The 27,998-nt window shown below is 41.5% G+C and overlaps 1 protein-coding gene across 10 annotated transcripts in view; it reads left to right on the plus strand.

Annotated features, from left to right (window-relative positions):
- HERC1 (HECT and RLD domain containing E3 ubiquitin protein ligase family member 1) overlaps positions 1-27,998 on the plus strand; it is a 153,059-nt gene that overhangs the window by 115,171 nt on the left and 9,890 nt on the right. For all 10 annotated transcript variants that reach the window (XM_083183480.1, XM_083183483.1, XM_083183488.1 and 7 more), the window contains exons 54-71: positions 607-719; positions 1,022-1,219; positions 1,529-1,659; positions 2,692-2,891; positions 4,907-5,018; positions 5,398-5,544; positions 5,656-5,757; positions 12,406-12,579; positions 13,371-13,664; positions 15,503-15,568; positions 15,724-15,849; positions 16,951-17,089; positions 18,023-18,204; positions 19,177-19,332; positions 20,811-20,933; positions 24,860-24,962; positions 25,075-25,244; positions 27,681-27,819. In XM_083183480.1, coding sequence (XP_083039606.1) covers positions 607-719; positions 1,022-1,219; positions 1,529-1,659; positions 2,692-2,891; positions 4,907-5,018; positions 5,398-5,544; positions 5,656-5,757; positions 12,406-12,579; positions 13,371-13,664; positions 15,503-15,568; positions 15,724-15,849; positions 16,951-17,089; positions 18,023-18,204; positions 19,177-19,332; positions 20,811-20,933; positions 24,860-24,962; positions 25,075-25,244; positions 27,681-27,819 — 2,675 coding nt within the window. The remainder of the gene's footprint in view (positions 1-606; positions 720-1,021; positions 1,220-1,528; positions 1,660-2,691; positions 2,892-4,906; positions 5,019-5,397; positions 5,545-5,655; positions 5,758-12,405; positions 12,580-13,370; positions 13,665-15,502; positions 15,569-15,723; positions 15,850-16,950; positions 17,090-18,022; positions 18,205-19,176; positions 19,333-20,810; positions 20,934-24,859; positions 24,963-25,074; positions 25,245-27,680; positions 27,820-27,998) is intronic.

Below are 27,998 nucleotides of genomic sequence, written 5' to 3' on the forward strand. Positions count from 1 at the left end.
GCAGAGACCGTACAGTTATCACACAGGGAACTAATATTCGCTGAGCTGCACAGCACCAAGGCAGCCATCAGCGGCACCACTGGTCGCCGCAGCAGCCAGGTAGGTAACAATATAAGCAGAGACAGAACTTATCAACATTGATTAGATTAGATACTAAATGAGTGATTCACCAGTGTGCCATTAAGTATGGGCATAGTCGTATCTCCTAAAGGTACCCCCTTTTTTCCATCAGCACTACCTTCAACTCTGCAGTTCTTGTCAGTTTTTCAATGACTAGTAGGTATTCCCCTACCATGGCTGTCTTGGGACCCATGAAAGTAAAATTATACTCCTGGTGTCTCTGATTAGCTTTCTTTGTCTGCACTTCGCCAGCACTTGATGATCCAACTTTGTTACAATGTTTGATACATTTCACATTTTAAATTATGCTGTTGCATTGTAAGTGTTATTAAGTTTGTAGTATTTTGCCGTGTATTCTACATTTCATGCTTCTCTCTTTACTATACATGTATAATGTTAACTATTCTTTCACAATCAAATTGTAGCTTTTGATTTTAGAAATTCATGAGCGAACACCATCTTTAATTGTTTTTTTATTATTCCCAGAGAGGGAACTCCAGAAGAGGCTGATCCCACCCTATCCCCTGTGTGCTGGAGTGTCAGTGGGCGATATCTGGCTGGAGCTTTAGAAAAAACAGTCAATATCTGGCAAGTCAATGGTATGTACTGCTACCAGGTAACTGCTCATGTATTCTACTTGCTTCTCATTGCAAATAAGATTCAACCGAGCCACACAACACTCATGTGTTTAGTGTAAAGCAACTTGTAGCTCACAGAGGGTGTGGACAAATATGCATGTATTAATATACAGTAGTAACTGCGTTTTAAGACTTTGGATCGTTTCAACTATATAGTTGTGTTATGTTTGTGTTTTCACATGTCATGTTCTGATTGTGTATTTGTCTGTTCTAATACTGTAATAAAATATTGTTCTCTTTTGTTCCAAACCTGAATACAACAGGGGGAAAAGGTCTTGTGGATGTTCAACCTCACTGGGTCTCCTCTATCATGTGGCCAGAGCAGTGCCCTGGAGAAGTATGGCCAGGTGATCTGCCGGAGTCATTGTTGGTGGGGCGAATGGATGGGTCTTTGGGTCTTATTGAAGTGACAGATGTCACTAGTATGCGTCGTCTGGAGTTGGAGCACTGTTACAGAAAAGGTGTGTGACAAATTAACTTAAGTAGTAGAAGCAATATAATATGAATAAGAGAATATAACAAATATTCACTACCAAAGGCTATTAAAAAAAAAAAAAAAGCTTCACAAGCAAAGCTGCAGTACAATGACATTTTACGTATACTTTTACGGCAGTGATTATGATGTGCTGTGCTATGTTTATTCTCTAAGCGAAATTTGCCTTTAGCAGTATTCTGCTGCGTTATCAATGCATTTGTATATATTTTCCTATTAAAAATGCCATCATTAAATGTAAAATATACTGTACTGCAACTGTTTCTTCTTTTGGCAGTGGCTGTTAGTTGTATTGCCTGGTTTAGTGAAGATAGTCCATTTGCTGTTGGATATGTTGATGGGAAGTTATTGATTGGAAATAGGGAACCAGCGGAGAAAGGAGAAATTGTTCTCATTGATGCACACAAGGTGAGCTCTGTCGCTTCAATTCATAAATCATTAGACCTCCACATGTGTCATCCATGCACTAATGTTTATTATATGTAGTAGGTAAGTGCTCCCCACCCGTGCGCACAGCAGCCTATCTAGTTATGTAAAAGAGGGTTTTCCTAACCCCTCAAACAGATATATGCATACAAAAGATATACATAACTTATAGACGGGCGCTGATAAGTTCTGCTTCTAAAGTACTTCTCCGCCGTGGATGTGTTCAATATACCATGCGGAGGGAAAACATATGAATAGTGAAGTACAGTTTAGGTACAACAAAGATTTTAATTAGACACACTGCACTCTCTGGTAGGTTACAATAAAATCCTCCAGAGTTCGGCAGATACAAATTCACAAGACAGAAATGATAAAATAATTTCTTATAGGCAATCCTTTGGGTGAACCAAATGCAATGGGGCAATTACCGGAATAGGTGGAACTGAATCGCCAGTTCATATAGCGTATGTGAAAATGTCCCGGGGCAAAGTCACAGATATCAGCTCCCTCGAATTCCGGTGCCTCACTCTCTGGTCACTTCTGGGGGTCCTCTGTCCAGAGGACCCCCAGGAGTGACCAGAGAGTGAGGCACCGGAATTCGAGGGAGCTGATATCTGTGACTTTGCCCCGGGACATTTTCACATACGCTATATGAACTGGCGATTCAGTTCCACCTATTCCGGTAATTGCCCCATTGCATTTGGTTCACCCAGAGGATTGCCTATAAGAAATTATTTTATCATTTCTGTCTTGTGAATTTGTATCTGCCGAACTCTGGAGGATTTTATTGTAACCTACCAGAGAGTGCAGTGTGTCTAATTAAAATCTTTGTTGTACCTAAACTGTACTTCACTATTCATATGTTTTCCCTCCGCATGGTATATTGAACACATCCACGGCGGAGAAGTACTTTAGAAGCAGAACTTATCAGCGCCCGTCTATAATGTTTATTATATGTTTACAATCTTGTGTCCCTCTTACCTGCTTCATGCTGAACATGTGCATATTTTCTAGGAAATGTTTGTGGGTTTGAAGTGGGATCCAACAGGACAGATGCTACTTACTTGTGCTAAAGAGGACACTGTGAAGTTGTGGGGGAACTCGGGTGATAGCTGGAAAATGCTATATTGCATGGCACATCCTTCAAATGTCAACACAATTGCCTGGTGTGGATTGGCTGAGAAAGCAGACAGCCCACAGCTCATGTTAGCAACGTAAGTTACAAAGCTTGTCTATGTATTGATAAGCAATAAATTGCAGTTCGTTTCAATTCAGATTTTCTTGGTACTGTATGTTTTTCATCCCACACTTCTGAATCCTTCATTCAGTGAATGATTTATTGTAGGTGATCCTGATCATATTCTGGTCAACCTGATCATATTCTGTTAAAGAGGAAAAAAATTAGTACAGATGGAGCCTGGCTCATCCTTTGCCAGCACCCACCAGATCACCTTCTCTGGCGAGCACCAGGGATAGGGACTGGGACGCGCATGCGCGTCCCAGTATCACAGCGGCTGGGCAGTGTCTCCTTGCCCGTTTCTGCTTCAGTGAGACGCTGCCCAGTTGGGGGGGCGGGGGCGGTGAGGGGGACCTGCAGCGAAGGCAGGGGAGGCGGTGGGGACCCGCGGCAAGCTACGTTGCCATGGGGTGCGTGCGTGCTCCATCTGTAGCTTTTTAGTCCCCAATCCTGGATCTAACTTAAGTTTCAAGTCACATGTGAATTGCTGAACTTTACACTTCATCAACAGATGATATGGATAAATGTTAAACAACCTAAATCACAATTTCCTATGGCTACTACTGTTTCAAAGCCTAATGCTTACAGCTTTGAAATAGTGATCACAATTTTTAGATCATACTTCACTCCATTAATTAAGCAGCTGGTACTTTGTTGGTGCTCCTTTTTGGCATGATCTGGGTCCAGGTGGCTGTGGGTAAGAAGTTGTCAAAGGAACTTCTAGTCTGGCCTATGTTGCAAATGGTGACCTTGGTGGAACACATCTGTGATGTGTCTAAACATCAGAAGGAAACGGACCGGTTACTTGTCAAATAGGAGTAGATATTTTGGGGGTATTTAATCCAGGATCCAGTCTGAATCCCGGGCCGTTTTGGACCGATTTGAACAGTTATTCGAAAGTCAGAATTCAATGTTCCGAGTGTCAAAGTCCGTGGAGAGGCGAAAACGGCCACGGATTGTTGAAAACCATCTGTTAATTCAACAATATACAGCTGTTTCCAATAAAACAGATCTGATTTAAAAAAAAAAAAGTCAGATCTGACTGCCTTCAATGCTGTCCATCATTGCAGCTTTGAATTGGCGACTGCTGCCATTTCCGCAGAAATAGCGGTACAGTTTGAATATCCCCATATGTTTTAGTAGTCCTAGCTCACCAAAGACTTCTGACTTGCTGTTTGGTAGACTGACAATCAACATTAACTCTAGCATATTAACTTTTTTAATTGAGGTATTTTCTCAAAGGCTGGAAAACGGCCTTTCCTACCAGTTAATTATCTTAAAGGGTATGGTTCTTGACTTTGAGTATTTCAAATGCCAATAAAGAAAGTACAACAGGCAAAGCTCAGGCCGCTATCCAAACATTAAGTGTGAAGATCGTGTGGACATGGAATCACACAAGGCAAACTCTACAATAGATAATGAAAAAAATAAATAGAAGAAAACGGAAAATAAAAAATGAAAACATGTTTGTGCTGGTCATTTGGAGTGGTACTAGGTCGGTTCCTGGCTTCAGGTTCCCCAAATAACACCCATCATATTTTTGAATCATTTCATCATTTTTCAAGGATCTTTGGAACAACTGAATCACTTACTTGAAGATTGCAGTTAAGTGAAGGGGTCACTTGATGGCTTTGCCTTCGGTCCTGTTACTTTCTACTTTGACCACAAACCACCTTTATGCACCATTTTAATAGCTCCCTATAATTTCAGTTCTCCAGACTCCATGGAACACAAAACATTCAATAGTTCAAGCTACAATGAAGTAAAGCTGCATTCTGATTTCTACCTGGAGTTATTCTTGTTCAGGGTGAACCGTTCCTTTGAGTGTTCTTTGTTGCTTGTGCTTTCTAATTTAAAATGATGGCATAATAACAATAATAAATGTTTTTTATTATGACAGATACAGTATGAAGGTAATATTACCTTATATTTTATAATGATGATTATTCAAAGATAACTGGCTAAAAATGAATTCTATACATTGAATTGCAGTGGCTGTCAGAATGGCTTGGTATGTGTGTGGACAGTTCCTCATGCCTCTCTGGAAACCTATCACGCCAGGTCAGCAGCTCTAGAAGAATGGAGGGAGCAAACATCTAGCAAGGTCTGTGAAAAGAATATATAACTTTTTATGTATGATCTGTCCAATGTAATTTCCACATTATGGTGTAAATGTATGAAGCTTGGAGAAGTGGTATCTATGCCAATAAATAATTCTATGTGTAAGGTTCTTTATCAGTCAAACAGCTCCAATATCTAAATTGACGTGTGTGTGTGTGTGTGTGTGTGTGTGTTTTTAACTACTTATAAAATTGAAGGTCCTTTTTATGGTGGTTTGTACCATTGTTGTTACTGATCTATGTCAAATAATGTGTCCTTGTGCCAACAATACTAAGTTTGCTAGAAGACCAACAAAGATGAATGAATATATACAGGAATTTTTAGCACTTATTCAGGATTCTATTCTGATTGTTTCATTGCAGGAGTTTTGCAAAAAATCGGAAGATCTCTGTTGTGTCTACAAGCTAAGAGGTCACATTACCCCTGTGCGTACTGTAGCTTTCAGCCCGGATGGACTGGCCCTAGTTACTGGTGGACTTGGTGGCTTAATGAATATTTGGTCTTTAAGGGTAAGTGTGTTCGATTATCTGAAATAATTGTCTTGCACTTATACCATATTGAATGCCGAATGTAAATGTCCATTTACATAGTTTCTTTATTACATCTTGTTTTTTTTTTAGGATGGATGCATCTTACAATCCGTTGTTACTGGTTCTGGAGCAGTTACAACCACGGTTTGGATTACTGATGTGGGAGTTGCTACCTGCTCCAACCGTTCAAAAGTATGTACTCACCAGTCAGGTAGTTGATGGACTTATCTTTCTATGCATCCAAGTTGGGAGAGGAACTTGATACAAAAATGTATCCATTAAGGACCTATTACTTTAAAGGAAAATTAGGCAGTCCCTTCTTCCTGCGTGTTATATGAAGGGGAACCCTTTGGGGCGCAGCAAGCTGAAGCTGCTTTGCTCAGTAGCAGCTGCAGTGTATCGGGTGTGTCAGACCTTAAGAAAAGATACCAAAAAGAAACAAGATATGCAGCGCTGGATATATAATATACTCCTTAGACTGTTGGATTGACTTTACACAATTTTATAACCATAAAATCAAATCACAATTTTAATAAGCCATATGGCTAAACATACTCCTACTTTATAAAAATAAATTAAAATCACCTAATATAAGCAATTCTGGCAGGGCGTTACGTTTTATGACTGTCCTTACTGTCCGTTCCTATAAATGCCTGGAAATATAAGGACCGACTGTGTTGTCAGAGTAGGTATAATTACCGTCCACCTTGTTGGATTTGTAGGGTAATGGATCCTAGATGGAATAAGGAATTTCCCTTTTATGGTCCAAATTCCCTTTTGTATATCCAATATCGACGTGGAAAGCACCACTGGTGATGGCAGATGTCTATGAATTTCCGGTCCATCCAGGCTGGTTCGGGCACATTAAAGGAATTTGAGTACTGCTGGAACTATTAGTCCACCTCTACTGGAAAATAGGTTCCACTAACGCATTTCGCTGTAAAGCTTTTTCAAAGGTAACATGGAATCTATAACTTTAAAGGGGCTTTCTTCTTCATGGTTCTACAGCACCGGGGGTTGTAGGCGGATCCAGAGGACCGGGCACCAATTCTCATGCTTGGCTCCTCTCCCCTATAACCCCGCCTCAATGCTAGGTCACCCAGTTTTTTGTTGGTGCCTGCAGGAAGCAGGTGCACCAGTACTTTCTCTGGGGATTTATAACATACACAGAAAGTGCTTGGAGTAAAATGTGTGTGTGTATATATTAAACAAACATCTATAAAAAAGTAGCTAAGAAAGCCGTCAATTGGATAATATATTTATGCAGTCTATTAACCTGATTACCTTATGGTCACATTCCACAATTGAAATAATAATGTCCTTGGTCCAGGACTCCTTAATCTTTGATTTGATCCTGAGTGGTATATTGTGGCCCAATAAATATATCTAATAATGCTGGGACGGACCGCCCACAAGATTTTTATACATTCCAAAGTAGGGAAGTTCTCACCCGTCCTCAGAACTACTTGATGGATCCTTTATAGGAACAGGTGATAAATATAATGCCCAGTGTCTCCGTGCCAAACCGCTTTAGTAGTGCTTTGTTTCCGTCTCACGCTCTGGCTGTGCCATTTGCACAGCTTCGCATCAGCCAGTCAGACGTGCGGCAACGAGGAGACACCTTCCGACCATGAAGAGGGACCCAGCGGTCAATGCACCTGTGCATACCGCCGATGAGTGACGTGTGGCTCCTCCGTGCAGACCTCTCTGCCGTGCTGGTGCCCTGCGGCTATATCTCATGCATTGGTCACCTCAGTCAGTCCGGGTTTTTGGATTCCAGTGCTAGGCATGCACTGTTCAGTATTGAGGCAAGGGCAGAGACGGTGCGGGTGGTCAGTCTCAGTCACCAGCGTGGTGAATCGGGTATATAGATATACCTTTCTATGGGGATTGCCTGGCGCAATCCCAAGCTTTTAATTTTTTATTCTTACATTTTTTTTTTTTAATTCTTACTCTAAGAGCAAAAACAAGAACATTTGGGAGCAGGTCACAGCACTGACGTTGACACTGCTTCCCATAGCAGGGACTCCACTAGCCCACCAGGGTAAGGGAGCGCAGGCAGAAAACTGATCTCCATTATACCGTTGGGGGAAGTCCAATTTAGGGAGAGGCGATGCTGCCCTGCAGTCCCTCCCCCCAGATTTAGGCGCCAGTTTACGCTAGTAAACCCGTTATTTAGCTGCAGTTTTTGCGCCTTCAGATGATCTGAGGCACTGGCAGCCATCTTCACATTGCTGTTCAGGCTCCTGGGATGCTGGGCGCTGTCTCCCCTGTAAAAACATGATGTAGTTGACAGTGCCATTTACAGTAGTTTATACTAGGGTGCCCAATCCCGGGATCGGCGGGATCCCAGGAATTGGCCCCAAAAAGTCTGGGATTTCAATCCCGGGTTTGGGGTATCCAATCCCTGGATTTCGGGATTAGACTGCGCATGCACAGTTTAATGCTGGGCAGTGTCTGAGCACCGCTCAGACACTGCCCCGCTGTTCCCGACCCCGGCGTGCAGCCTGCACAGCTTAACAGTAGGAGGTCATGCTGCGCAGGCCCACTGCCAATTCTGCTGTCATCATGTTCCTTCTCCTTCGACCGCCTGCCCGCCCCAATCCCAGGATTGAAAAAAATGCCCCGGGATTGGCATCCCTAGTTTGTACCTTTTTTATATTGAACTATTGTTTCTGCTGTGTGTGTGTGACTGCTTGTGCTGAGTTACTGTACTGCATTCTCCTGTATATGCAGTATATACTATTACTGTGTTCACATGGGACCAGGTGTACTGGGAAAACGGTAATACCTAGTCAGACTTACCGCGGGTCACTGTCTAATGATCAGGAATACTGGCAGGCAAATCCCTACTACTGCGTTCATGCACAGCAGGACTATCTGGACAGAAGGGTGTGCATGATTGTCTCTGTGCTACTTGCCATATCTACAGGCACTTCATCTGCCCCTCAGACACAACACCTCCATGGGCGGCCTTTACTCAGTTGTTTGGAACATTAGTGGAACTTTGACACCTGTAACGGGTCCAGTACTCCGCCGTGGGTGGATTCATTGTCTAGTACAATGCAGTCTCTGACTCAGACCCTGGCTTCCCAAAAGACTACTGCATGGGGTTGAAAATGGCCTAAACAGGCGAACCTGAGACAGGAAAGATCTAACTCGGTCAATGTTAATTAACTTATAACTGCTGTACGGGCAGTGCTCCTGTCTGAGGAAGACGAGCTGGCTCTGGTAGCAAAGAAAGTAGATGTGTTTAAATCACGTAAATTGGTTAGATCTGAGTTTTTACATTCTGATCACCTTATGGAGATTGGAACGGAGATCTGGAAATCCCCGCGGAAGAAATTCCCGATACCAAAAAGGGTCATCTCTCTATATCCTCTCCCAATGGAGGATTGTAAATTCTGGGACAATCCACCACCGGTGGACTCCCATGTTACTCGCCTAATTAAACCCTTGTTTCTACCTTTAACGATGCCTGGAGTAATGTCTAAAGTTGGTGTTTAGCCTAACAGATGCGGTTAACAGGCCCGCCCTTGCATTGTCTTGGGCAGCTAGGGAAACGCACAATCGGGTTAAAATCATTGAAGCTGAACTTCCTGAGGATGTTTCAGAGAATTGTACCATGTGTCTGTCACGTTAAACAAGCCATTGCATAAATCTCTGAGGCAATGGTGGATGTTGGTCCGTTAACTGCCAATGCCTTAGCAGTCCCAGTGCTAGCTAGGTGCTAGCTAGATGCTAGCTTGTGGAAAGTGGACACTGAATCCAAGCGTGTTTTTAGAGGTGTTACCCTTTATAGGGGGAGTCCTTCCAGGAGGTGCTAAATAAAATTGTAGCCTCCCTGGCAGCAACAAGACAACTTGTATATGCTACGATCACTCACCGAGCAAAGAGTAATACTTTTTCCAGAAGGACGAAAGGGGTTGAAAAGTAAGGGACAGATGTTTGGCAGACAATCAGGACCAGCAAAGTAAGCCAAGCCTAAATCCCGGCAACCCCTAAGCCTGAAAAACCCGCCACTTGATGGGACGGGCCTCCCTCTGGGGGATCCCAGGGTGGGAGGCAGACTTCTCTTCTACACACAGGAATGGTTCAGGACCACGTCCGATGCCTGTGTCAGAGAAGTGGTTACCCATGGGTACCCCGTGTCCTTTAAGTCTCCTCAACAGTTCTGCCTGACAGATCTTCCAAAGGATCCACAAAAGAAAGCCTGCCTACAGCAGGTAGTGGAATCTTTACTACAATCCAAGGTGATTATACCAGTGCGTCCACATCAGCAAAGCCAGGGATATTACTCAACCTTCTTCCTGGTGCCCAAACCAAACTGGTCTTACAGGCCCATACAAAACCTAAAATCCCTAAAAAAACAAAAATTGTGAAGGTATCAAAATTCCGCATGGAGACTTTGAGAACCATTGTATTGTCAATGGAGCTGGGGATTATATGGTATCCTTAGACATTCAGCATATGTATCTGCATGTCCCCATTGCTTAGTCACATCAGCGGTTTCTTTGCTTTGCCATGCCACTGCAGCATTTCCAGTTTCAGGCCCTTCCGTTCGGGTTGCCATAGCACCACGAATCTTCACAAAGATTATGGCGGTCATAACAGCTTCATTGGGGCGTCAGGGGGTCAGAGTGAGCCCATACTTGGACGATGTTCTACTTCTTGCCAGTTCAAGGGAGACACTACTCAATCATCTTCAGCTCACCAAGGACTTCCTTCATAGTCAAGGATGGCTGATAAATTGCAAATCTGCTCTGGTTCCGTCCAAGCGGATGTTACACTAGGGAGCCCTGCTGGACTCCGATTCCCAAAGGTTGATTCTTCTTTTGGACAAGCGCTAGCAGCTACAGGACAGGGTTCGGTACTTCATTCAGCTCCTCAGTCACGTTGCATCAGACTATGCAGACACTCAGCCTGTTGGTGTCGACATTCAACATGGTCGAGTGAGCGCAATATCATTCTCGCCCGCTGCAAAGGCTGATTCTGACCAGATGGGATGGACGTCCTCAGTCGATCCATTCCTGAACAAATGCGTCTCATCATGGAGGTTCGGTCATTGCTGACATGGTGGCTCAACGAGGCTTATCTGAGGATGGGCAGACCCTTTTGGCTTATGCAGTGGTTCTGCTCATCATGGACACAAATCTGCAGGGCTAGGGAGCCGTAGTAGAATCCTGGTCCTTGCAAGGCAGGTGGAATCCAAGCTGTAAACATACTGGAATGGGTCCGTATTCAATGCATTCTAGGTGGTGCAGGATTTGCTACAGGGCAGAACGGTTCAGATCCAGTCAGACAACACCACCACCACTGGGTACGAAGAGTGTAAAGGCAATGAGAGAAGTATCCAGGATACTCCAGTGGGCTGAGCTCAGTGGTACCAACCATCTCAGCGGTGTTCCTCCCAGGAATTCTAAATTGGGAGGCTAGCTTTTTAAGTCACCAGGACATACACTCGGGAGAATGGTCTCTTCACCCCGAGGTGCTTCTCCTAATAACTGAGAAATGGGGCATTCCAGATGTGGATCTTGCGGCATCTTGTGTTTGTAACGAGATGCCATTATTCAGATCCAGAGCCAGGAACCCACAAGCAGCATTCATTCATATTACCACATTCAAAGAACAGATTTACAGTCATGACTCCTGCTCAAACCCACAACCATTATTGGAGGGTAAGAGAGGTGTCACCTCTTCAGGCTGCTGTGTGTATAGTATTGATTATTTGTTCTGGGGAAGCCACTGGGTGGGCATCCCCAGTGTATCCAGGAGAGCTGTGCGGTCAATTAATTTTTGCTAGATGACCCGACTATGCCAGTACATTTGTAAGCCTTAAATAGTTAATTGTATGAGCACTCTGTGAACGTAAAAATGCTATATCAAATTAGAGTGAACACCTGTAAAAAGAAAACTTTTGTTAAAACCAATGTCTACACTCCTTTGGAGTGGTAGAGTCCCCGTTGTTATCTACCTGTCCCTACCTCTCGGAAGCACACATAATATACAGGTATGTGTGCAAAGTGAAGTCACCTCATATATCTTTTTTTTTTTTTTGATAAGCAGATACAGTGGGGTATATTCAATCATTGTCGAAACTGCCGTCTTGACGGCAGTTTTTGACATGAATACATCGGAAGGAGTTCCGATCTATTCAATCTTAGCTTTTTTTTTCCGGCATGTCGAAATGTTTTGACATGCCGAAAAGCAGGTGGATTGACGAAAGAGCCGCTAATTCACCTGCTTTTGACGGAAATGCAGCCAAAACTGCTGTGTTTCCATCATTCACAATCCGGCATAACAAGATGCCGGATTGATGCAGGGAGGACGGCGCCGGGTGAGCAGCAGCAGTTTACACGGCGCCATCCTCCTGTCCACCGCACCCTCCCGTACATATCCACCGACGAGCCGGGTGAGAGCAGCTCACCCCGCTCCCACTGAGGTTCTCCCCGTCTCCCGCTGCTGCACTTACTCGGTCCGAGCGCCGGTCGGGTGAGTGATAATCATCTGCCACATCCGGATTTGGCCGATGAATTGAATAATGGATGCCGAATCCATTCCGGCAAAATGGATCCAGCATCAATTGAATATTGCCGAGTATCCACTATTGTTATCTAGGGCACTCTAATGTTTTCTGGGGTTTTTTTGTTTGTTTTATTTGGATAGTTTCTCCATATTGTCTTGGATAGCAACCAGTTTTTAAATAGATTAGCAGTAAACACACACAAGAGATAATGAATAGGGGCGCTCATCAGAATAATACTCTGATTGTACTCTTTACATGTCACAGTGCCTCTAGGTAAGTAATACATAGATAACACATGTTCTATAATTTTACAGGATGTTCTCGTGGTAAACTGCACACCTGAATGGATGTCCTCCAATCACATTTTGGCCACTTGCAGAACAGCACTAAAGCAGCAAGGGATTGTGGGATTGAACATGGCACCTTGCATGCAAACGTTCTTGGAGCGTCTTCCGGTCATGCTCCAAGAGCAATATGCTTATGAAAAGGTATGTGCAATAACAGTCACAACACCTTTATGTCTCATTTTTTTCCTTCAGTGATGAGTTTTTTAGTTAAAAGCAATAAAATATAGCTGTAAGCAAAGTCCGTAATCTATTTATTGGCTTACAATTCTGCAGAGTATGTAACTAAATTAAGTATGTAATTAAATGAATCCCTTTTAATTCCTCACACCAGTTTACACATACTGTTTCATTTAACATAAATGTCACTATAGCTAAGATTTGAACTCCCACCGAGTTAGAAACCAGTAATGTTCTCTCTAACAACAAGAAAACTTATATTTTATAAATAATGTTGCTGCTTTTCTATCTTTCTGCCTTGTCTCTCTTTATCCAGTTATTGTGACGCACAAGTTGTTACGTTTTCTTAATATAATTTATGGATCAGCTGAAGCTGTCTTTTGTAAGTCAAAGCAGTAGTTATACCTCCTAACATGACCCATTCCAGGGGGGACACAATCCTCCTTACTTGGACTTCCTTGTTAATTTATGATTGCAATCACCTGTGCTAAAATTCCTATATTACAAAATACATAGTTCAAGTCCAGATAGTCAGATTGAGCGCATTTTGTCTCTCCTGAAATGGGTTGTGTTGGGAGGTATGTTTGTGTTGGAACTTTTGTTACTCTCTTCTATATTGGGAATGCTGCTAACAGGTGTAAGTACAGTATATTTCTTGTGACAGACAGAGAAAAAAAAATTACTAAGAAAAAAAATTAATCTTCGGTACAGTCTTACGGAAGTCATTTTATTAACGGAAGTCTCTCATATTTCAGCCTCATGTCGTGTGTGGGGACCAGCTGGTGCATAGCCCTTACATGCAGTGTCTGGCATCCTTGGCAGTGGGCTTAAACCTAGATCAGCTTCTGTGCAGTCCACCTATACCTCCTCACCACCGCCTAGTTCCACAAGATTCTGGCTCATGGAACCCTGCTGAATGGGCATGGCTAGAGTGTTTTTCTACCACAATTAAAGCTGCTGAGGCTCTTGCCCGGGGTGCACAATTCCCAGAATCCTTCAATGTTCCTGATTTGGAACCAGTACCAGAGGAAGAGCTAAAACTTTTAATGGTATGAAAGTAGTCCTTTTTGTTTCACACCAATAAACTATATGCAATACCTACAAAATTAGTATTTAATTGTGCTGCTTTCAATGGTTTAAATGAATGTTTGTTTTTCAGAGAAAAAAATGTCCTTTGTTAAGAAAAAGTTAAATGTTCTGTCAATGATCTAATTCTGATTTCTGCTGTCCATTCACAGTCGGGAATTGTCACAACAAAAACATTTGAATAGTGTATTACATATGAAATATCAAAAAGTAGTTCACTTTCACTTCAGATTCTCCTGGATAATGGGCATATTGGATTGGGGATTGTCCTCAAATCTTCTCCAAGTTTTTCATGAACGTTTTCTTTTCCCCTGTGGATTAAAATACGTTTTAAGCCTATGTGCACCTAATGCTGGACACACACACTAGACAATATTTTTTACGATTTTGCTGATCCAAACAGGTCGCAACGTCAAAATGGAAATGTCTAGTATGTATGCACTGTGTCACTGGTGATGCATGCTTCTGCTCTATGGAATTAAGCATGGTGGTATGGTCATTATCCTTCATACAAAACAATATTTCAAAGCTGCTGTAAGGTGGTTTCTAAAATCCACTTAAATTTGGCAAGGTTTCTGTATACTGGGTCGGCTGACCCAGTATGGCAGATGGAGGCTTGGGTGCTTTGGTGCCGCAAAGTGCTAGCCAGGTTTGATGGCAGTTGTTCAGTGGTCTGGGAGATCATCAGTGGCAATGAATCCTGGTTCTAGTTCTGACCCTGGGACCAAGCAACAGTTGGCCCAGTTGACCCCAATTGGAGGTACATCACCACAGAAGTTCCCAATGTGAGCACAGCATGATCTAGCACAGTGATGGCTAACATTTACACTCCATCTGTTGTTGAACTACACATCCCAGCATGCCCTGCATCAGTTTTGGCATGGCCAAATAGCAAAACTGTAGCAGGGCATGCTGGGATGTGTAGTTCAGCAACAGCTGGAGTGTCAAGGTTAGCCATCACTGGCCTAGCAGATGGTGATGGTTTTTGTGGCCAAAACTAGTGCAGAAGTGCACCATCACTGGGAACGCATGCCACAAGTTCTGGAAGCCATTACCAGGCGCTGTCCATGAACTCGCTTTTGTGCTGCCCTTCTCTATCATGAAATGCACCTGCCCACAAGTCCAGGAAAGCGATGGATTTCCTGGCCCATGAATGTCGTATGCCATACATTCCAGGCCTTGGCCCCCTTCAAAGACTTTGTGATCACACAGGTCAAGTGCAAGGTGCGCAGGATTAGCTTTAAGCTGCAGAGTTCTGCGTCTAGCATGTAGAAGACATACTTGATTGGACTGCTCCAGCTGCTTCACCAATTGGTTTGAGTGCATGTAACTTTGCATGGGCTCCGCTGGGGAATAATTTTGTATTGTTCACTTTGTTAGTAAATATAATACTTGTTGTACATCTGGAAACCTCTTGTTTACCTCTTGTACAACTACAGGGTGGTGATCTAAAGGAAGACTTTAAGCATTGTAAATAGTGCCAGAGTCTTGGAGGATCCTCTGTAGCCAGTTGTGACAGTGGCCTCCAATGGATTCAGAGAAAAAGGATTTCATTTTAGTAATAAGACCTTGTTTTCCATGACCGTGTTATTCTATCACAATGGGAATCATGCCCTTGAACAACCAGGATGTATACAGCACTTCTACACTGTTCAAATGTTTCCTGTGAAAAGCAAGATGGAATGCAGTGCACCTGTTACACGTGCTTTAATATGGTCTTATTATAATTTTGCATAAAACCATAATTTGTATAAGATCACTTAAAATGTTTGAATATAATTACTCCATTATTTATCCACAGGATAACAGCAAGTGGATAAATGGAACAGATGAACAAATTATGTCATGGGCTACCTCCAGACCAGAGGTGAATTAAGCCACGTGTGAATGCTACTACTGTGTTTTATGTGAACATGAGTTGTTTGCACCACTTTGTATTACTTTTATTTTAAAGTTTTTAAAATGTTTCGTCTGAAATGCTTTTCCAATGCATTTTCTTACTTTTTTTTTTTTTAACCATAGGACTGGCATCTTGGAGGCAAGTGTGATGTGTATCTGTGGGGTGCTGGACGCCATGGACAGCTGGCAGAAGCAGGCCGAAATGTGATGATTCCATCAGCAGCTACATCTTTCTCCCAGGCACAGCAGGTATTTTGTATATGGAGGAGCAGTATGTTGGGAGTGGAAGTAAATCTATGTACTTTTTTTGTGGCGGATAATCTAAAGACCCTTTTCTGTCTATACAGCATTATTGGAAAATATGATTTGGGTATAGAACGGGTTTCAGACCCAAACACAGTAGAATTTCTATTTCATCCAAGTTTATCAGGGGCCTAAGTAGCTTGAAAATTAAAAAGCAACGTGTGGCAGCAGCAGCTTTTATTTATTTTTATTCATTCTTGGGGTTGGATACTTTGTGTTATAGACCGAATGCGGTAGGAGTTTGGGTATATAATATTAACATCCAGAAGCTTAAGCTCTCCTATAATCCCATTGGTTGCTTGGTAGAATTTTTCTAGTGCCAGTTGGATTCCGTTTCTATGCCACTTTAGTTTCAAGTATTTTTTATTTTGTTTCTGGATAAGCATCCCTAGTTGTTTGGGTTGGGCAGCATAGGTGGCACCTCTTACCAACAGCCCACTTTCATTGGATTGTTTCCATAGTGGATCCAGTCACTGCCCAATGTGCAGGAGAGACAACTCAAACTCACAGGGGGAAATTTACCAAGATGGGAATTCGATAGAAAATGGGATGCTGCCCGTAGCAACCAATCAAAATCTCCTTCATATTTATTTAGCACCTTCTAGAAGATAATAACATCTAATTAGTTGCCCATAGGAACATCCCATCTTCAATAGAACTTCCCAACCCACAGTGTAGCTTACTGCACAGTTGGTGCAGGATTCCTGGTGCCTGGATGGGGCCATGTGATGGGTTCCTGACCTAGCCCTGCAGTAGGCACAGGAATGTTAGAGATACCATATGGTTCCTATTCTTAAAAGGGAAATCCTTTCTTTCAAATTATATGGCACCTTGTGTTTAGTTCTACAACAGTACTAGTAGAGCTGGTGGATGAGGTAGGCTGCTAATGTGCCCAATCTATCACCATTTGGGGGTGCCCAAGCCAGCTATACATTTGGGGGCACAATCATTTCAAATGCTGTGCACCCTTGGGTCACCATAATAATAATAGTTGCTATTGCTAATATCTGGAAATTTGAGTTAACTTTCTGTTCTGTTAATTTCCAGGTGATCTGTGGCCAAAACTGCACTTTTGTCATACAGGCCAATGGCACGATTTTAGCCTGCGGAGAAGGTAGCTATGGCCGCCTTGGTCAGGGTAATTCGGATGACCTTCATGTACTGACAGTCATTTCTGCTTTGCAAGGTAAAGCCATAACCAGCCTTGTGGCTAGGTCCCTCTCAAGCCTAGCTGCAAGAGTAGTTAAAATGTTATTTTACTGTTGGCACAGCGCTTCTTATGTGACAATGTAATTAGCACAACTTGTAATGCATTAAAAAACCAGTAAAATGGTCGTAGCCTTGTGGAATGGATCAGCAGAAGCTTCACGGCATCACAAAGGATGAGTAAAAAGTGCTTTGTTTCCCTGGAGTCAGAAATTTATCGTGTTCTACTTCAGGGAAATTTGTGCCCAATCCCAGCTGGATTGTTTATCTCCAAGTTAATATTACACTGCCACCAGGTAGACGGGATCAAAAGGTCGACATGTGCAAGGTCAACAGGACATGGAAAAAGTTGAGTTTTTCACATTTTTGGAGTGTCTTTGCCTACAACTGTCGACATGGACCCCCAATTAGTATAAGATGTGCCCAAACATCTTTGGGCTCGCCAGTACCGACAATATTTGTGGTTCCTGAAATGGCATTCCATTCATCACAACAGGAAATTATCATAACTCTCTGTGCATGTTGTAATGGTTTGAAACTGGCACGTGTCTAGATACAACAAAAAGGGCTCTTTCTCTATGTATTATTGGTATTTATTTTAAGAGAATAGTTTTGCATGTTATTTTAAACTGTGGTTCCATTCTGTCTTCGCATTCTTAAAGAATTAACATGTCCAATAGGCCTGACGTTAATAAATGATACATTCATTTCTATAGTATCTGATCAATTTAGGTTGTGATTGGCCTATAGAATAGGTTCAAGAAGAAACAGAAGGCTTTGTAAAGTTTTGTATTTAAATCACAATTTATTGGTGGTTACTAGTAAGTGTAATTATGGTAGTGTTCATAAAGTAAACCTATGTGAGCAGGTTAATGATTGATCTTAAACACACACACACTTACCTTTTTAATAGGATTTGTGGTGACACAATTAGTGACTTCCTGTGGCTCGGATGGACACTCCATGGCATTGACAGAGAGTGGAGAGGTATTCAGTTGGGGAGATGGAGATTATGGCAAATTGGGACATGGTAATAGTGACCGCCAAAGGAGACCAAGACAAATTGAGGCATTACAAGGGGAGGAGGTTGTGCAGGTATGTTTGAGTTCTAGCAATGTTTCTGTTAATCATGTAACCTATTTTACATATCATGACAAGAGTAGTGCGTGTATAAGCTACATATATTGTTCATAAAATTTGAGTGGTATTAAAGGCTGCCAACAAAAATTAACCCAAGAGTTATTGTGTGCATGTACATGTGGTAGGGAAAATAGATTGTAAGCTCCACTGGGGCAGGGACTGATGTCAATGTTCAACTATACTCTGTAAAGTGCTGCAGAATATGTGTGCGCTATATAAGAAAACTTAATAAATAAAATAAAGTTGATATTGTGAGAACTGTTTGCTGCAACATAACATTGTGAAGTTTGCTTTTGGTAGAATGTAGGTTTAGCTCTGTGCAGGGTGTGAGAAAGGAAGTTCTGTGATGTTTGGGCCTGGCAATTGACATTCAAATTAAATGAACATGTGCGCTTATTTTACCCCCTTCCGATTGTGTCATCTGTGTATATAAGCCCCAGATACAATTATGTATATTAGGTAGTTGAACATTATTTATCATTTACTTGTTACATGTAATACTTGATGATGTAGTTTAAACCTATGCTTTTTGGATCTACTGATATGTACAAGTCACACTGCAAGGAAATCTGCAATTGTTTTATTGTCTGTGAATACAACAAATGATGTGCTTCAAATAAGGGCCCTGGCTGTTCTCTCCACCTGTTTTATATGGTGGTTTTTGTTTTGTTTAATAAACCATAACAATCCATATCTCATTTTTTACTAATATATTGCAATGCAGGAAGAGCAATTACACTCTCTGTTTAATACTTCTATTATTCATTGAGGAACATAAACCTGATAGGCTGATCAGAGTAATTACAGTGAATGATTATTTATGATATCAGCCGTACTGTAGCTTATTGTATACATAGTATATAGTAAATGAATATCTGTATACTGTACATGTAGTTGATGGTTACCAATTTGTGTTCCAAATTCCAGATGTCTTGTGGTTTCAAGCACTCGGCAGTGGTAACAGCAGATGGGAAGCTGTTTACATTTGGAAATGGAGATTATGGTCGCCTGGGCTTGGGGAACACATCCAATAAGAAACTGCCAGAGAGGGTGACAGCACTTGAGGGATTTCACATTGGACAGGTAATATAACCTGTAGTAGAACAGTTTTTTGGGGGGAGGAGGGCAGTTGGTTTTTAGGAGTAGTAGTAAATTTAACATGGTGTATTTCAGATTAATGTTTACAGCATAGGGCAACAACACTTGAACAGGTACTCAGACATGGCAATAAAACAAAGTAACCTGAAAACCATGTATAATACCCCTTTCACACCTAAATCCAGGGTCTGATCTGGGATAATGAAATCTGTTCAACCCGCATTGATTCCCCTTTTACACCGACAAGGACTCATGAAAAACCCAGGTTGTGTTGTAGGGTGAATGGGTTGACCAGGGTTTAGTTTAGGGACTTTGTCATAAGGATATTTCACGGTCACTGGGTGTTAATTAGCTCATTAAGCACCATTTAAACATATCTTCACGAGGCCCCTCCTTTGACACTGCATCATATCCAGCTCAGACTCCAGTTTAAACTATGGTCAGTTGTATCCGGATGTGGAACACATAACCCAGGAGGATTAATTTATTCCGCTACACAACTCAAATTTGCCTTTATTTTTCCTGGGTCCAAGGGTCTGTGTGAATGGGGTATTTTTTATGTATCCTTAAATTCTGACAGTGAATATCTCTAATCATGACTTATAACGCTGAAATTGCTGTATTATCAGTGTGCATCATACCAGAGGGTTACTGCGGTCATATAAAGCCTTATTACCTTTTTACAGATTTTATAGAAATGTTTTCCTTTAAGGACATTGAGTCGAGTATTGCAGGATGACCATATCTTGGCTAAAACCATGAATTATACTCATTAATATACATAGAATTAAGGTTCTCTGCAGTGACACCTAGGTCAATACTTTTATTGGAACAGTGTGATTATGGCATTACATTCTTTATTTGAAGCCACCATCGTGTACGTTTACAGATGCAACCACGCTTAACATTGCTGCGCCAATCACCACATGCGAGACTCGTGGTGATTAGCGTGATCCCACCACAACGGGCATGCGTCTAATTTGCTCCCGAAGCTCTTAGAAATGCATTGAGCAGTGATATTACTGCATGGCGATTTATTGGCATGGGTGTTAATTTGGTGCAACAAACCAGCACAAGCAGCCGGATCGCTGCAACGATGAGCGCGACTACATCTGTATTTTCAATGTCTAATGGTTTCTCTTTCCGTTTTCTTGTTTTAGTAAATCTATGCAAATTTCATTGTACATTGTAATCAATGGGAACTTTAAACTCCATGTCACATTTTGGTATTTTCTTGGCTCTAATGGCCCACGGGAGCGCACATAGCTGATGTGCATGTTGTTAAGTCGTATAGTGTCTACGTACTTTAAGATGATTGCATATTGTTACCTAATAGGTTTTCATTTGCTGCCATAAAAGGCAATTCCTCTTATTGATCAGACCTTTTAGCTTGAACTTATGCTTATTTGCTTTCATTTTCTATCATCCAATCCACCCCTTCCTCTCCTGTGTTCTGCTTGCAGGTGGCCTGTGGGCTGAATCACACACTAGTGGTGTCTGCTGATGGATTGTTAGTCTGGGCTTTTGGAGATGGAGATTATGGGAAACTTGGTTTGGGAAACTCCACCGCCAAATCTTCACCACAGGTGACAAAATGACGCTGTATTTGGAGATGTATTTTTTATTCTGCCGGTTTGTTCAAATTTAATAATGAAGTCAAATTGTGTTCTGCCACATGTTCACCAGTGTGACTTCAAAAGGTTTCATACATTTTTATTGTGAAAAAAGGGCTCAAATCCAGGCTTTTAGGGGTACATTTACTAAAGCTTTTTAAAATAAAATTAGGTGATGTTTTCAATAGCAACCAATCAGATTCTGTCTATCATTTTCTCGGATGAAATAGAAAAATGATAGACAGAATGTGATTGATTGTGATGAGCAACATTCCGTCTTAATTTTTAAAAGCTTTAGTAAATTTACATCTTTAGAGAGAGTTGGTTCATATAACATTTTTTTAAACTATACCAGATAATATGATTTTAAAAACTGACATATTTGATAAAATCAATCAATGTATTTAGTAGCATTAATGCATCAATTATGGTCAATATCCTATTACCTGAGATCGCTGATTTGAAGGTAGTAGGCTATCTCAGGGCTGTCTAATTAGTCCCCATAAGGAGTCATTTTAATTATAAAGAGAGAGAGGGTGCAAATGCACTATGCGATCATTACATTACAATATATAATAAGAGGTTGTTGGTATATCATTGGCCAGTGATATTGGCCTGCCCGCCAATCGTCCAGGTCACCTCTTGTCGAGCAGGTCAACAAGAGGTGACCTGGACGATTGGTGGGCAGGCCAATATCACTGGCCAATGATATACCAACAACCTCTTATTATATATTGTAATGTAATGATCGCATAGTGCATTTGCACCCTTTCTCTGTGTAAACCATTTTATTCTCAGCAGATGGCACCTTTTAGAGCCACATTTCCCTATTTTAATTATAAAACCTATATGTATGTTATTCCTTCCCTGGTTCTCAAGGAAATATTGTGTTTTTGGCGATGATCAAGACGATTTGTGTATTGTACTGTATGTCCCAAAAATGTGGGAAGTAGACGCTTTATTGTGATCCGTCTACTGCACTTTAATATGGTAATCCTATAATATTGTTTTCATTGCTGTGCACACATTACTGTATCATGTGCTGTACAGATATTTTATCCCACAAATCTAGGACACCTTTCAATAATATTTTGTGCATTTACTATGACTGTAGAAACATCTCTGCACTTTTTGAGAAGATCAGCGATCAGTCATCATGCACACATCTCCTTGTTCTCTAATTACTATATTTGCACTTTATTCAACATTGTCAATGATTCATCTTTATCTACCAATAGATTCTGCAGCATTTTCTCATTCACAGCCATCTATAAATTTCTCAAGTATCTATTCTCCACCACACACACCAATGTATGAAACAGCAGTAACTGGTCAGTAGCATTCAGTAGGCCAATATAAATATTGAACCACAGTCCGAGTAACTCTTGATATCTCCAATCACAATGCGTGTGCAAGAGTGCGGCCCATGTGTTGCCTGTGTTACAGATGAAAATATCTCCCTGTGAAACATGCAAAGATATCACTTTGTCTAAACTGCATGTGTTCAGTGCTTAGACACACCCTCCTCAATCCATCTTCCGTTGTCATTGTTTATTTACCAAGCACAGTCATACTACAAACTGCTGTACTGAGAATTTATATAATAACTGTGTGAGGTCTGTCCTGTCTCCAACTAAAATCCACAGAGAGACAGGATACTGAGCCACTGGTGTGGATTATTAGATAGACCGTAACTAGGTCGACCACTATTGGCCAACACTGAAAAGGTCGACACAGGAAAAAGGTAGACATGCACTAGTTCCACATAGACAAAAAGGTTGACACAAACATAAGGTCAACTGGGAAATGATCAGGACATGAAAAGGTCGACCTACGTTTTTCATGTTTTTTTGGATGTCGACATGGACCACCAAGTAGTGTAATGTGTACCCTCACTTTACCATTCCAAATTATAGTCCACGAGGATGGGAAAAATTAAGTGAAAAACTCATGTCAACCTTTTTGGTTATTGCCATGACCTATTGCTCCTCCTTTTTATCCGTTTCGATCTTTTGATCATGTCAATCAATTGACTGGCGACCTATCAAGACTACAATAGGAATTTAGAACTTAAATGCAAAACATTGTATGGTTCTTCCCATTGTTTGTCTATCCTGCTCCAGCACAGTGTTACGTACTTTTAGAACGCCCATATTCGAATGCGATTTGCCATGTTTACTTTGGGCTGGTGCAAACCTGGTTCTTACAAATGTGGCACATTGTACAGTGCTGCAGAATATGTGTGTAAAGCAAACTGATAAATAAGCATTCAGATTGGTCAGCATTTGGCAAATTGGAACTTTGGTGAGCAGCTCTGTCGCATGGCCCTTGTTACATATGTTGACTGTTTTTTTTGCAAGACTTCTTTATAAAAATCCATTCAAAAATGAATTTTCATTCTTTATTTCAAATCTATTGAGGGGGGAACTGAATACAGTGTTTTGTTTGTTATACTTTCGATCAGTTCATATAAGAGTTTACCATAGTAAAGTCAGGGGTCGAGCGTGGGTTTTTTTCTGCTAATCTCTGCATCATGATTCTCCATGGCTCTGATGTGGTTTTGGTTAGAGAAATTCCTCGTGTTTGGAGCTATATACAGAGAGGAGCACAAACAGTACTATATTAAAAGTAACAATTGCTGCAGTTTGTTCTCTATTCCCATGGTTCAATATCCCCAAGTGGATTTAGAGAAATAAATACATGTACCTGTATTACAAGTATAAAAATATTGTTTGAATACAAATAAACATTTAAAGAAATAAGATTTTGGCTATGGATGATTATTATTATTATGCGATTTCCCATAAACTCCCCAGAGGCCAGAACAACCAATATTGACTATTCCCATTGTACAATTTTGACTATACTGTACTATAGCTTGTATATTTTCTAGTCAAAATTGTGCTGCCTTTACAGTCTTTTACTTTCTCTTGTTACAAGCTGTATACATATGGTGCAATATGTACTAAGTTTTCGGTACTTGTTTCCTAGCACGGCGCCCATCGCAGACCATAAGGCATACGATGGTATGCGATGCGATGGCAGGCGATGTTATAACATTTTAAATTGTATACCATTGCAGTGTATGCCATTGTATCGCATATGCAATTTAAAATTGTATAAGCACCCTAATGGGTTTTTCAATGTTAAAAGTGCCCCTATAAGATAATTAACCGTTATGGGTGCTTAGTATGTTAAAAGCACCCGCAACGGCACCCCCACTATCAACGCCAACCCGAAGTGTGGCGAGCGGCGGCGGTACGCGTCCTCCGACCTTTTCATACCCCCACTATCCACGTCAGCCTGGAGTTGATTTTATATAGTGTGGCGAGCCTGAAGCGTGGCGAGCCCCGCGGAATACATGTAGAGTAAAACGCGCCCCCTTGCGGGGCTTGCTGCGCTCGCCACGCTTCGGGCTCGGTGGCTCGCTGCACTATATAAAATCAACTCCACGTCGACGTGGATAGTGGGGGTATGAAAAGGTCGGAGGACGCGTACCGCTGCCCCTCGCCACGCTTCGGGTTGGCGTTGATAGTGGGGGTGGCATGGGGGTGCATTTAACATTGTAAGCACCCATTAGGGTGCTTATACAATGAAAAATCGTATAGGGGGCTTATACAATTTAAAATCGCATCGGGTGTATGGCATGTGATGCGATTGTATGTCGTACGACTTAATATTGTGGGTGCCGTGTTAGGAAAAAAGTACCACGTTTTCTACATATATGGACTATATTGTCATTATTTGCAGTTCATATTGTATCATGTGTATGCCCCAAGAGAATTTGTAAGCTAGTTCTTTAAATTCCTCCTTACCCAGAGGGTTTGGAATGTATATAATAATAATAATGGATTATCTGGGGGTTAAATACTTTTGTTATATTGTTTTGTTCTGTTTAGAAAGTTGACATTCTTTGTGGGATCGGTATTAAGAAGGGGGCTTGTGGAACACAGTTTTCGGTCGCACTGACAAAGGATGGACATGTTTACACATTTGGTCAAGGTCAGTATTGGGACATTTACTATTCCCATACTACTGCTTATTAAGACGGTACTCCCCTTACCACCAACATTTTATCCCCATTTTCATCTGCACAATGTATCTCAACCTACAGACCGTTTGATTGGTTTGCCTGAAGGTAGAGCTCGGAATCACAATCGTCCTCAGCTGGTTCCTGGCCTTTTGGGTATCTTCATCGAGGACATAGCTGTGGGAGCAGAACACACACTGGCATTGTCCTCCGCTGGTGAAGTGTATGCTTGGGGGAGTAACTCAGAGGGTCAGGTTAGTACTGACACATTTTTGAATATTCAACCAGTGGTTTGCTTTGTTTCTAAAGGTGCCCATACACGGTGCGATGTGTTGTAGGTATGATTTCAACTATACAAATGTGCTGTACAATTTGAACTTCAGTGCTATGCAATTTTGCTATGCAAAGCAATGTTATTTCAATTGTATGCCATTTGAACTGCATACAATTAGGACTAAACTACATTATGTCATGAATACATATTGTATACAATGTGCTACAACAGTGATGCGATTTAGTAGAAAAAGTACTGACTGCACATACTTTTTGTACATACTGTTTGTACTGTGCAATATAAAGTACGCAGAAGCGAGCATCACAAGCAACACAGAAACGGTGCGATTTGAACTACATGCAATGAGATTTGAACTTAAAAGTTTAAAAGGCATACAATAATCACACTCTGTATGGCTACCTTTTTATTGGGATTTATTTATTTTTATAATTCATTAATTAATTCTTTGTTTAATCTTAAGTTATTTTCATAAATACTGTAAAATACAATTTTTCCAGAACGCTGAAACTTATCCTTACTCTCTAAGTTATCCTTTTGGCCAACCATGTATCTTGAAAATGTGCGCATTAAAGATACGTATTTATAAGAACCAATGTTACAATGAAGTCTGTGGACTACAGGGCATAAATATGCATCCAATAGCATTATGCCACGACTCTGGAACCTGTTCAAAGGGTTTTACCAATTTGAAAGACTTTTGCCATGCCATTGTTGTCCACTCATGTCCTTGGTGCATGTAACTCCTTAGCCCCCATGGTTGGTATCTGTGATGCCAATGCTTTATTCACTCTGTTGTGGGGTTCAATGTTCCCTTAGGCTTGCTTAATTGGTCATCCTGTTTGTTGCAATTATCAAATACTGTACCTATTTGTTTTTGTGCCAGTAAGTATGCGCTCTCCTGTGCTGTTTTGCATTTGCAAAAGGGATACGGTCATTTGGTCTACAGTATGTTGGTCGACATGGGTCTAGGTCAACACAAGCATTAGGTCGACAGTCAAAAGGGCGATATGGGGTTTTTCACTGTTTTTTGAGCTGACATGTGCCGACAGGCGGTATTTCATGCCCTACCATCCACTAGGACGTGGCGGGAGAATAAAATGGTTTGCCTGATGCATTGCGAGCGAAGCGGTGCACTTTAAACTGTGTCCATGTCTACTGTGTCGACATCCGCGTAAAAAAACTGTAAAAAACCCCATGTCGACTTTTTGACTGTCAACATAATGCTTGTGTTGACTTAATCACCTGTCGACCTTGTCCCATGTCAACCTAAACCAGGGCTGGGCAACACCGGCCCTCCAGATGTTAGTGAACTACACATCCCAGCATGCCTTGCATCAGTTTCAGCATGGCCACATAGCAAAACTAATGCAAAGCATCCTGGGATGTGTAGTTCACTAACATCTGGAGGGCCGGTGTTGCCCAGCCCTGACCTAAACCCATGTCGACCTAGTGGTGTCGACCTAATGCTTGTCAACCAACATGCTGTAGACCAAATTATCCCAACCCGTGCAAAACCATAGGAATTTATAAAACTTTACCCACCTATGATCATCATTTGTCATAACCCATATTACCCTATGACAAGAGGACTTGTTCAACAATTTAGTCACGCAATCTCTGTACACTATGACATAATTGCCCAAACTCTTGATTCTATTATGTAGTGCTTTTTTTTCATGCAATTGGGTGATGTGTAACCACCCTATATAATTTGTTCTGGTTTTCTGTTTCATTACAACCTTATGCTCTTGATTTGTGTTTCACTGTTCCAGATGTGGTGTGTTGCTTATTGTGTAACCTTTTATACAATTATCCTCTTTTTTCCTGTAACATGTTCAACCAACATGCCATTAGGTCACCATTTGGCTGTTCCCTTCTGTCCACCAGCTGTTTAAATATCTCCTGAATGGGGAGGACTTTCCTTTCTATAGGGATTAATCGTATTAAAATAAAATCCCTTAGGCCAAGAATATTGGCAATAAAAAGGGAAATCCCTCCACCAGTGGCCTTGCGAATAATTCCTTTGAGTTTGAGACTGAAATGGACCTCCTCAGAGTATGGAAGGCAGCTCAGGGGCCTTCTTAGACTCTGTCCACTTCCAAGGTATGACGCCAGAGAGTATGACATACTGACTGCAAACCCTGATTCCAAGCTGCCTCATATCAATGTCTGCTGCACAGAGGACCATGAAGGGCTCGCATTTCTATTCTGCCAGATCAATTGATAATAACCCAGGATCCCACAGCTTTACTGACCCAAGGCATGGTTAAACCGTATCTAAAATAGGTCCCTGCTGATGTGTAATCTGTCTTTGAAGGAGTCCTTGATTTTCCTGTAAGGTGTTTTTTCACTTGTTGATGTTAATAGATCTAAATTCTTTATATTTTTTCCCCAGCTTGGCCTAGGTCACACCAACCATGTACGTGAGCCTACTCTGATAACAGCATTACAAGGGAAGAACATTCGCCAGATCTCAGCAGGACGATGTCACAGTGCAGCCTGGACAGCGACTCCTGTACCGCCCCGTGCTCCAGGTACGCTTCACTTCCTTTTATACAACAACTGCTGTAAAATGTAAATGTACTAAGATGGGAGTTCTATGGAAGGTGGGATGTTGCCCACAGCAACCAATTATATCCTACTTCTTATTTATCTAGCACTTTTGAGAAGATAGTAGATTCTAGTTGGATGCTATGGGCAACATCCCATCATC

This window comes from Crinia signifera, chromosome 4, assembly GCF_055691185.1.
Source record: "Crinia signifera chromosome 4, ASM5569118v1, whole genome shotgun sequence".
NCBI lineage: Eukaryota > Metazoa > Chordata > Amphibia > Anura > Myobatrachidae > Crinia > Crinia signifera.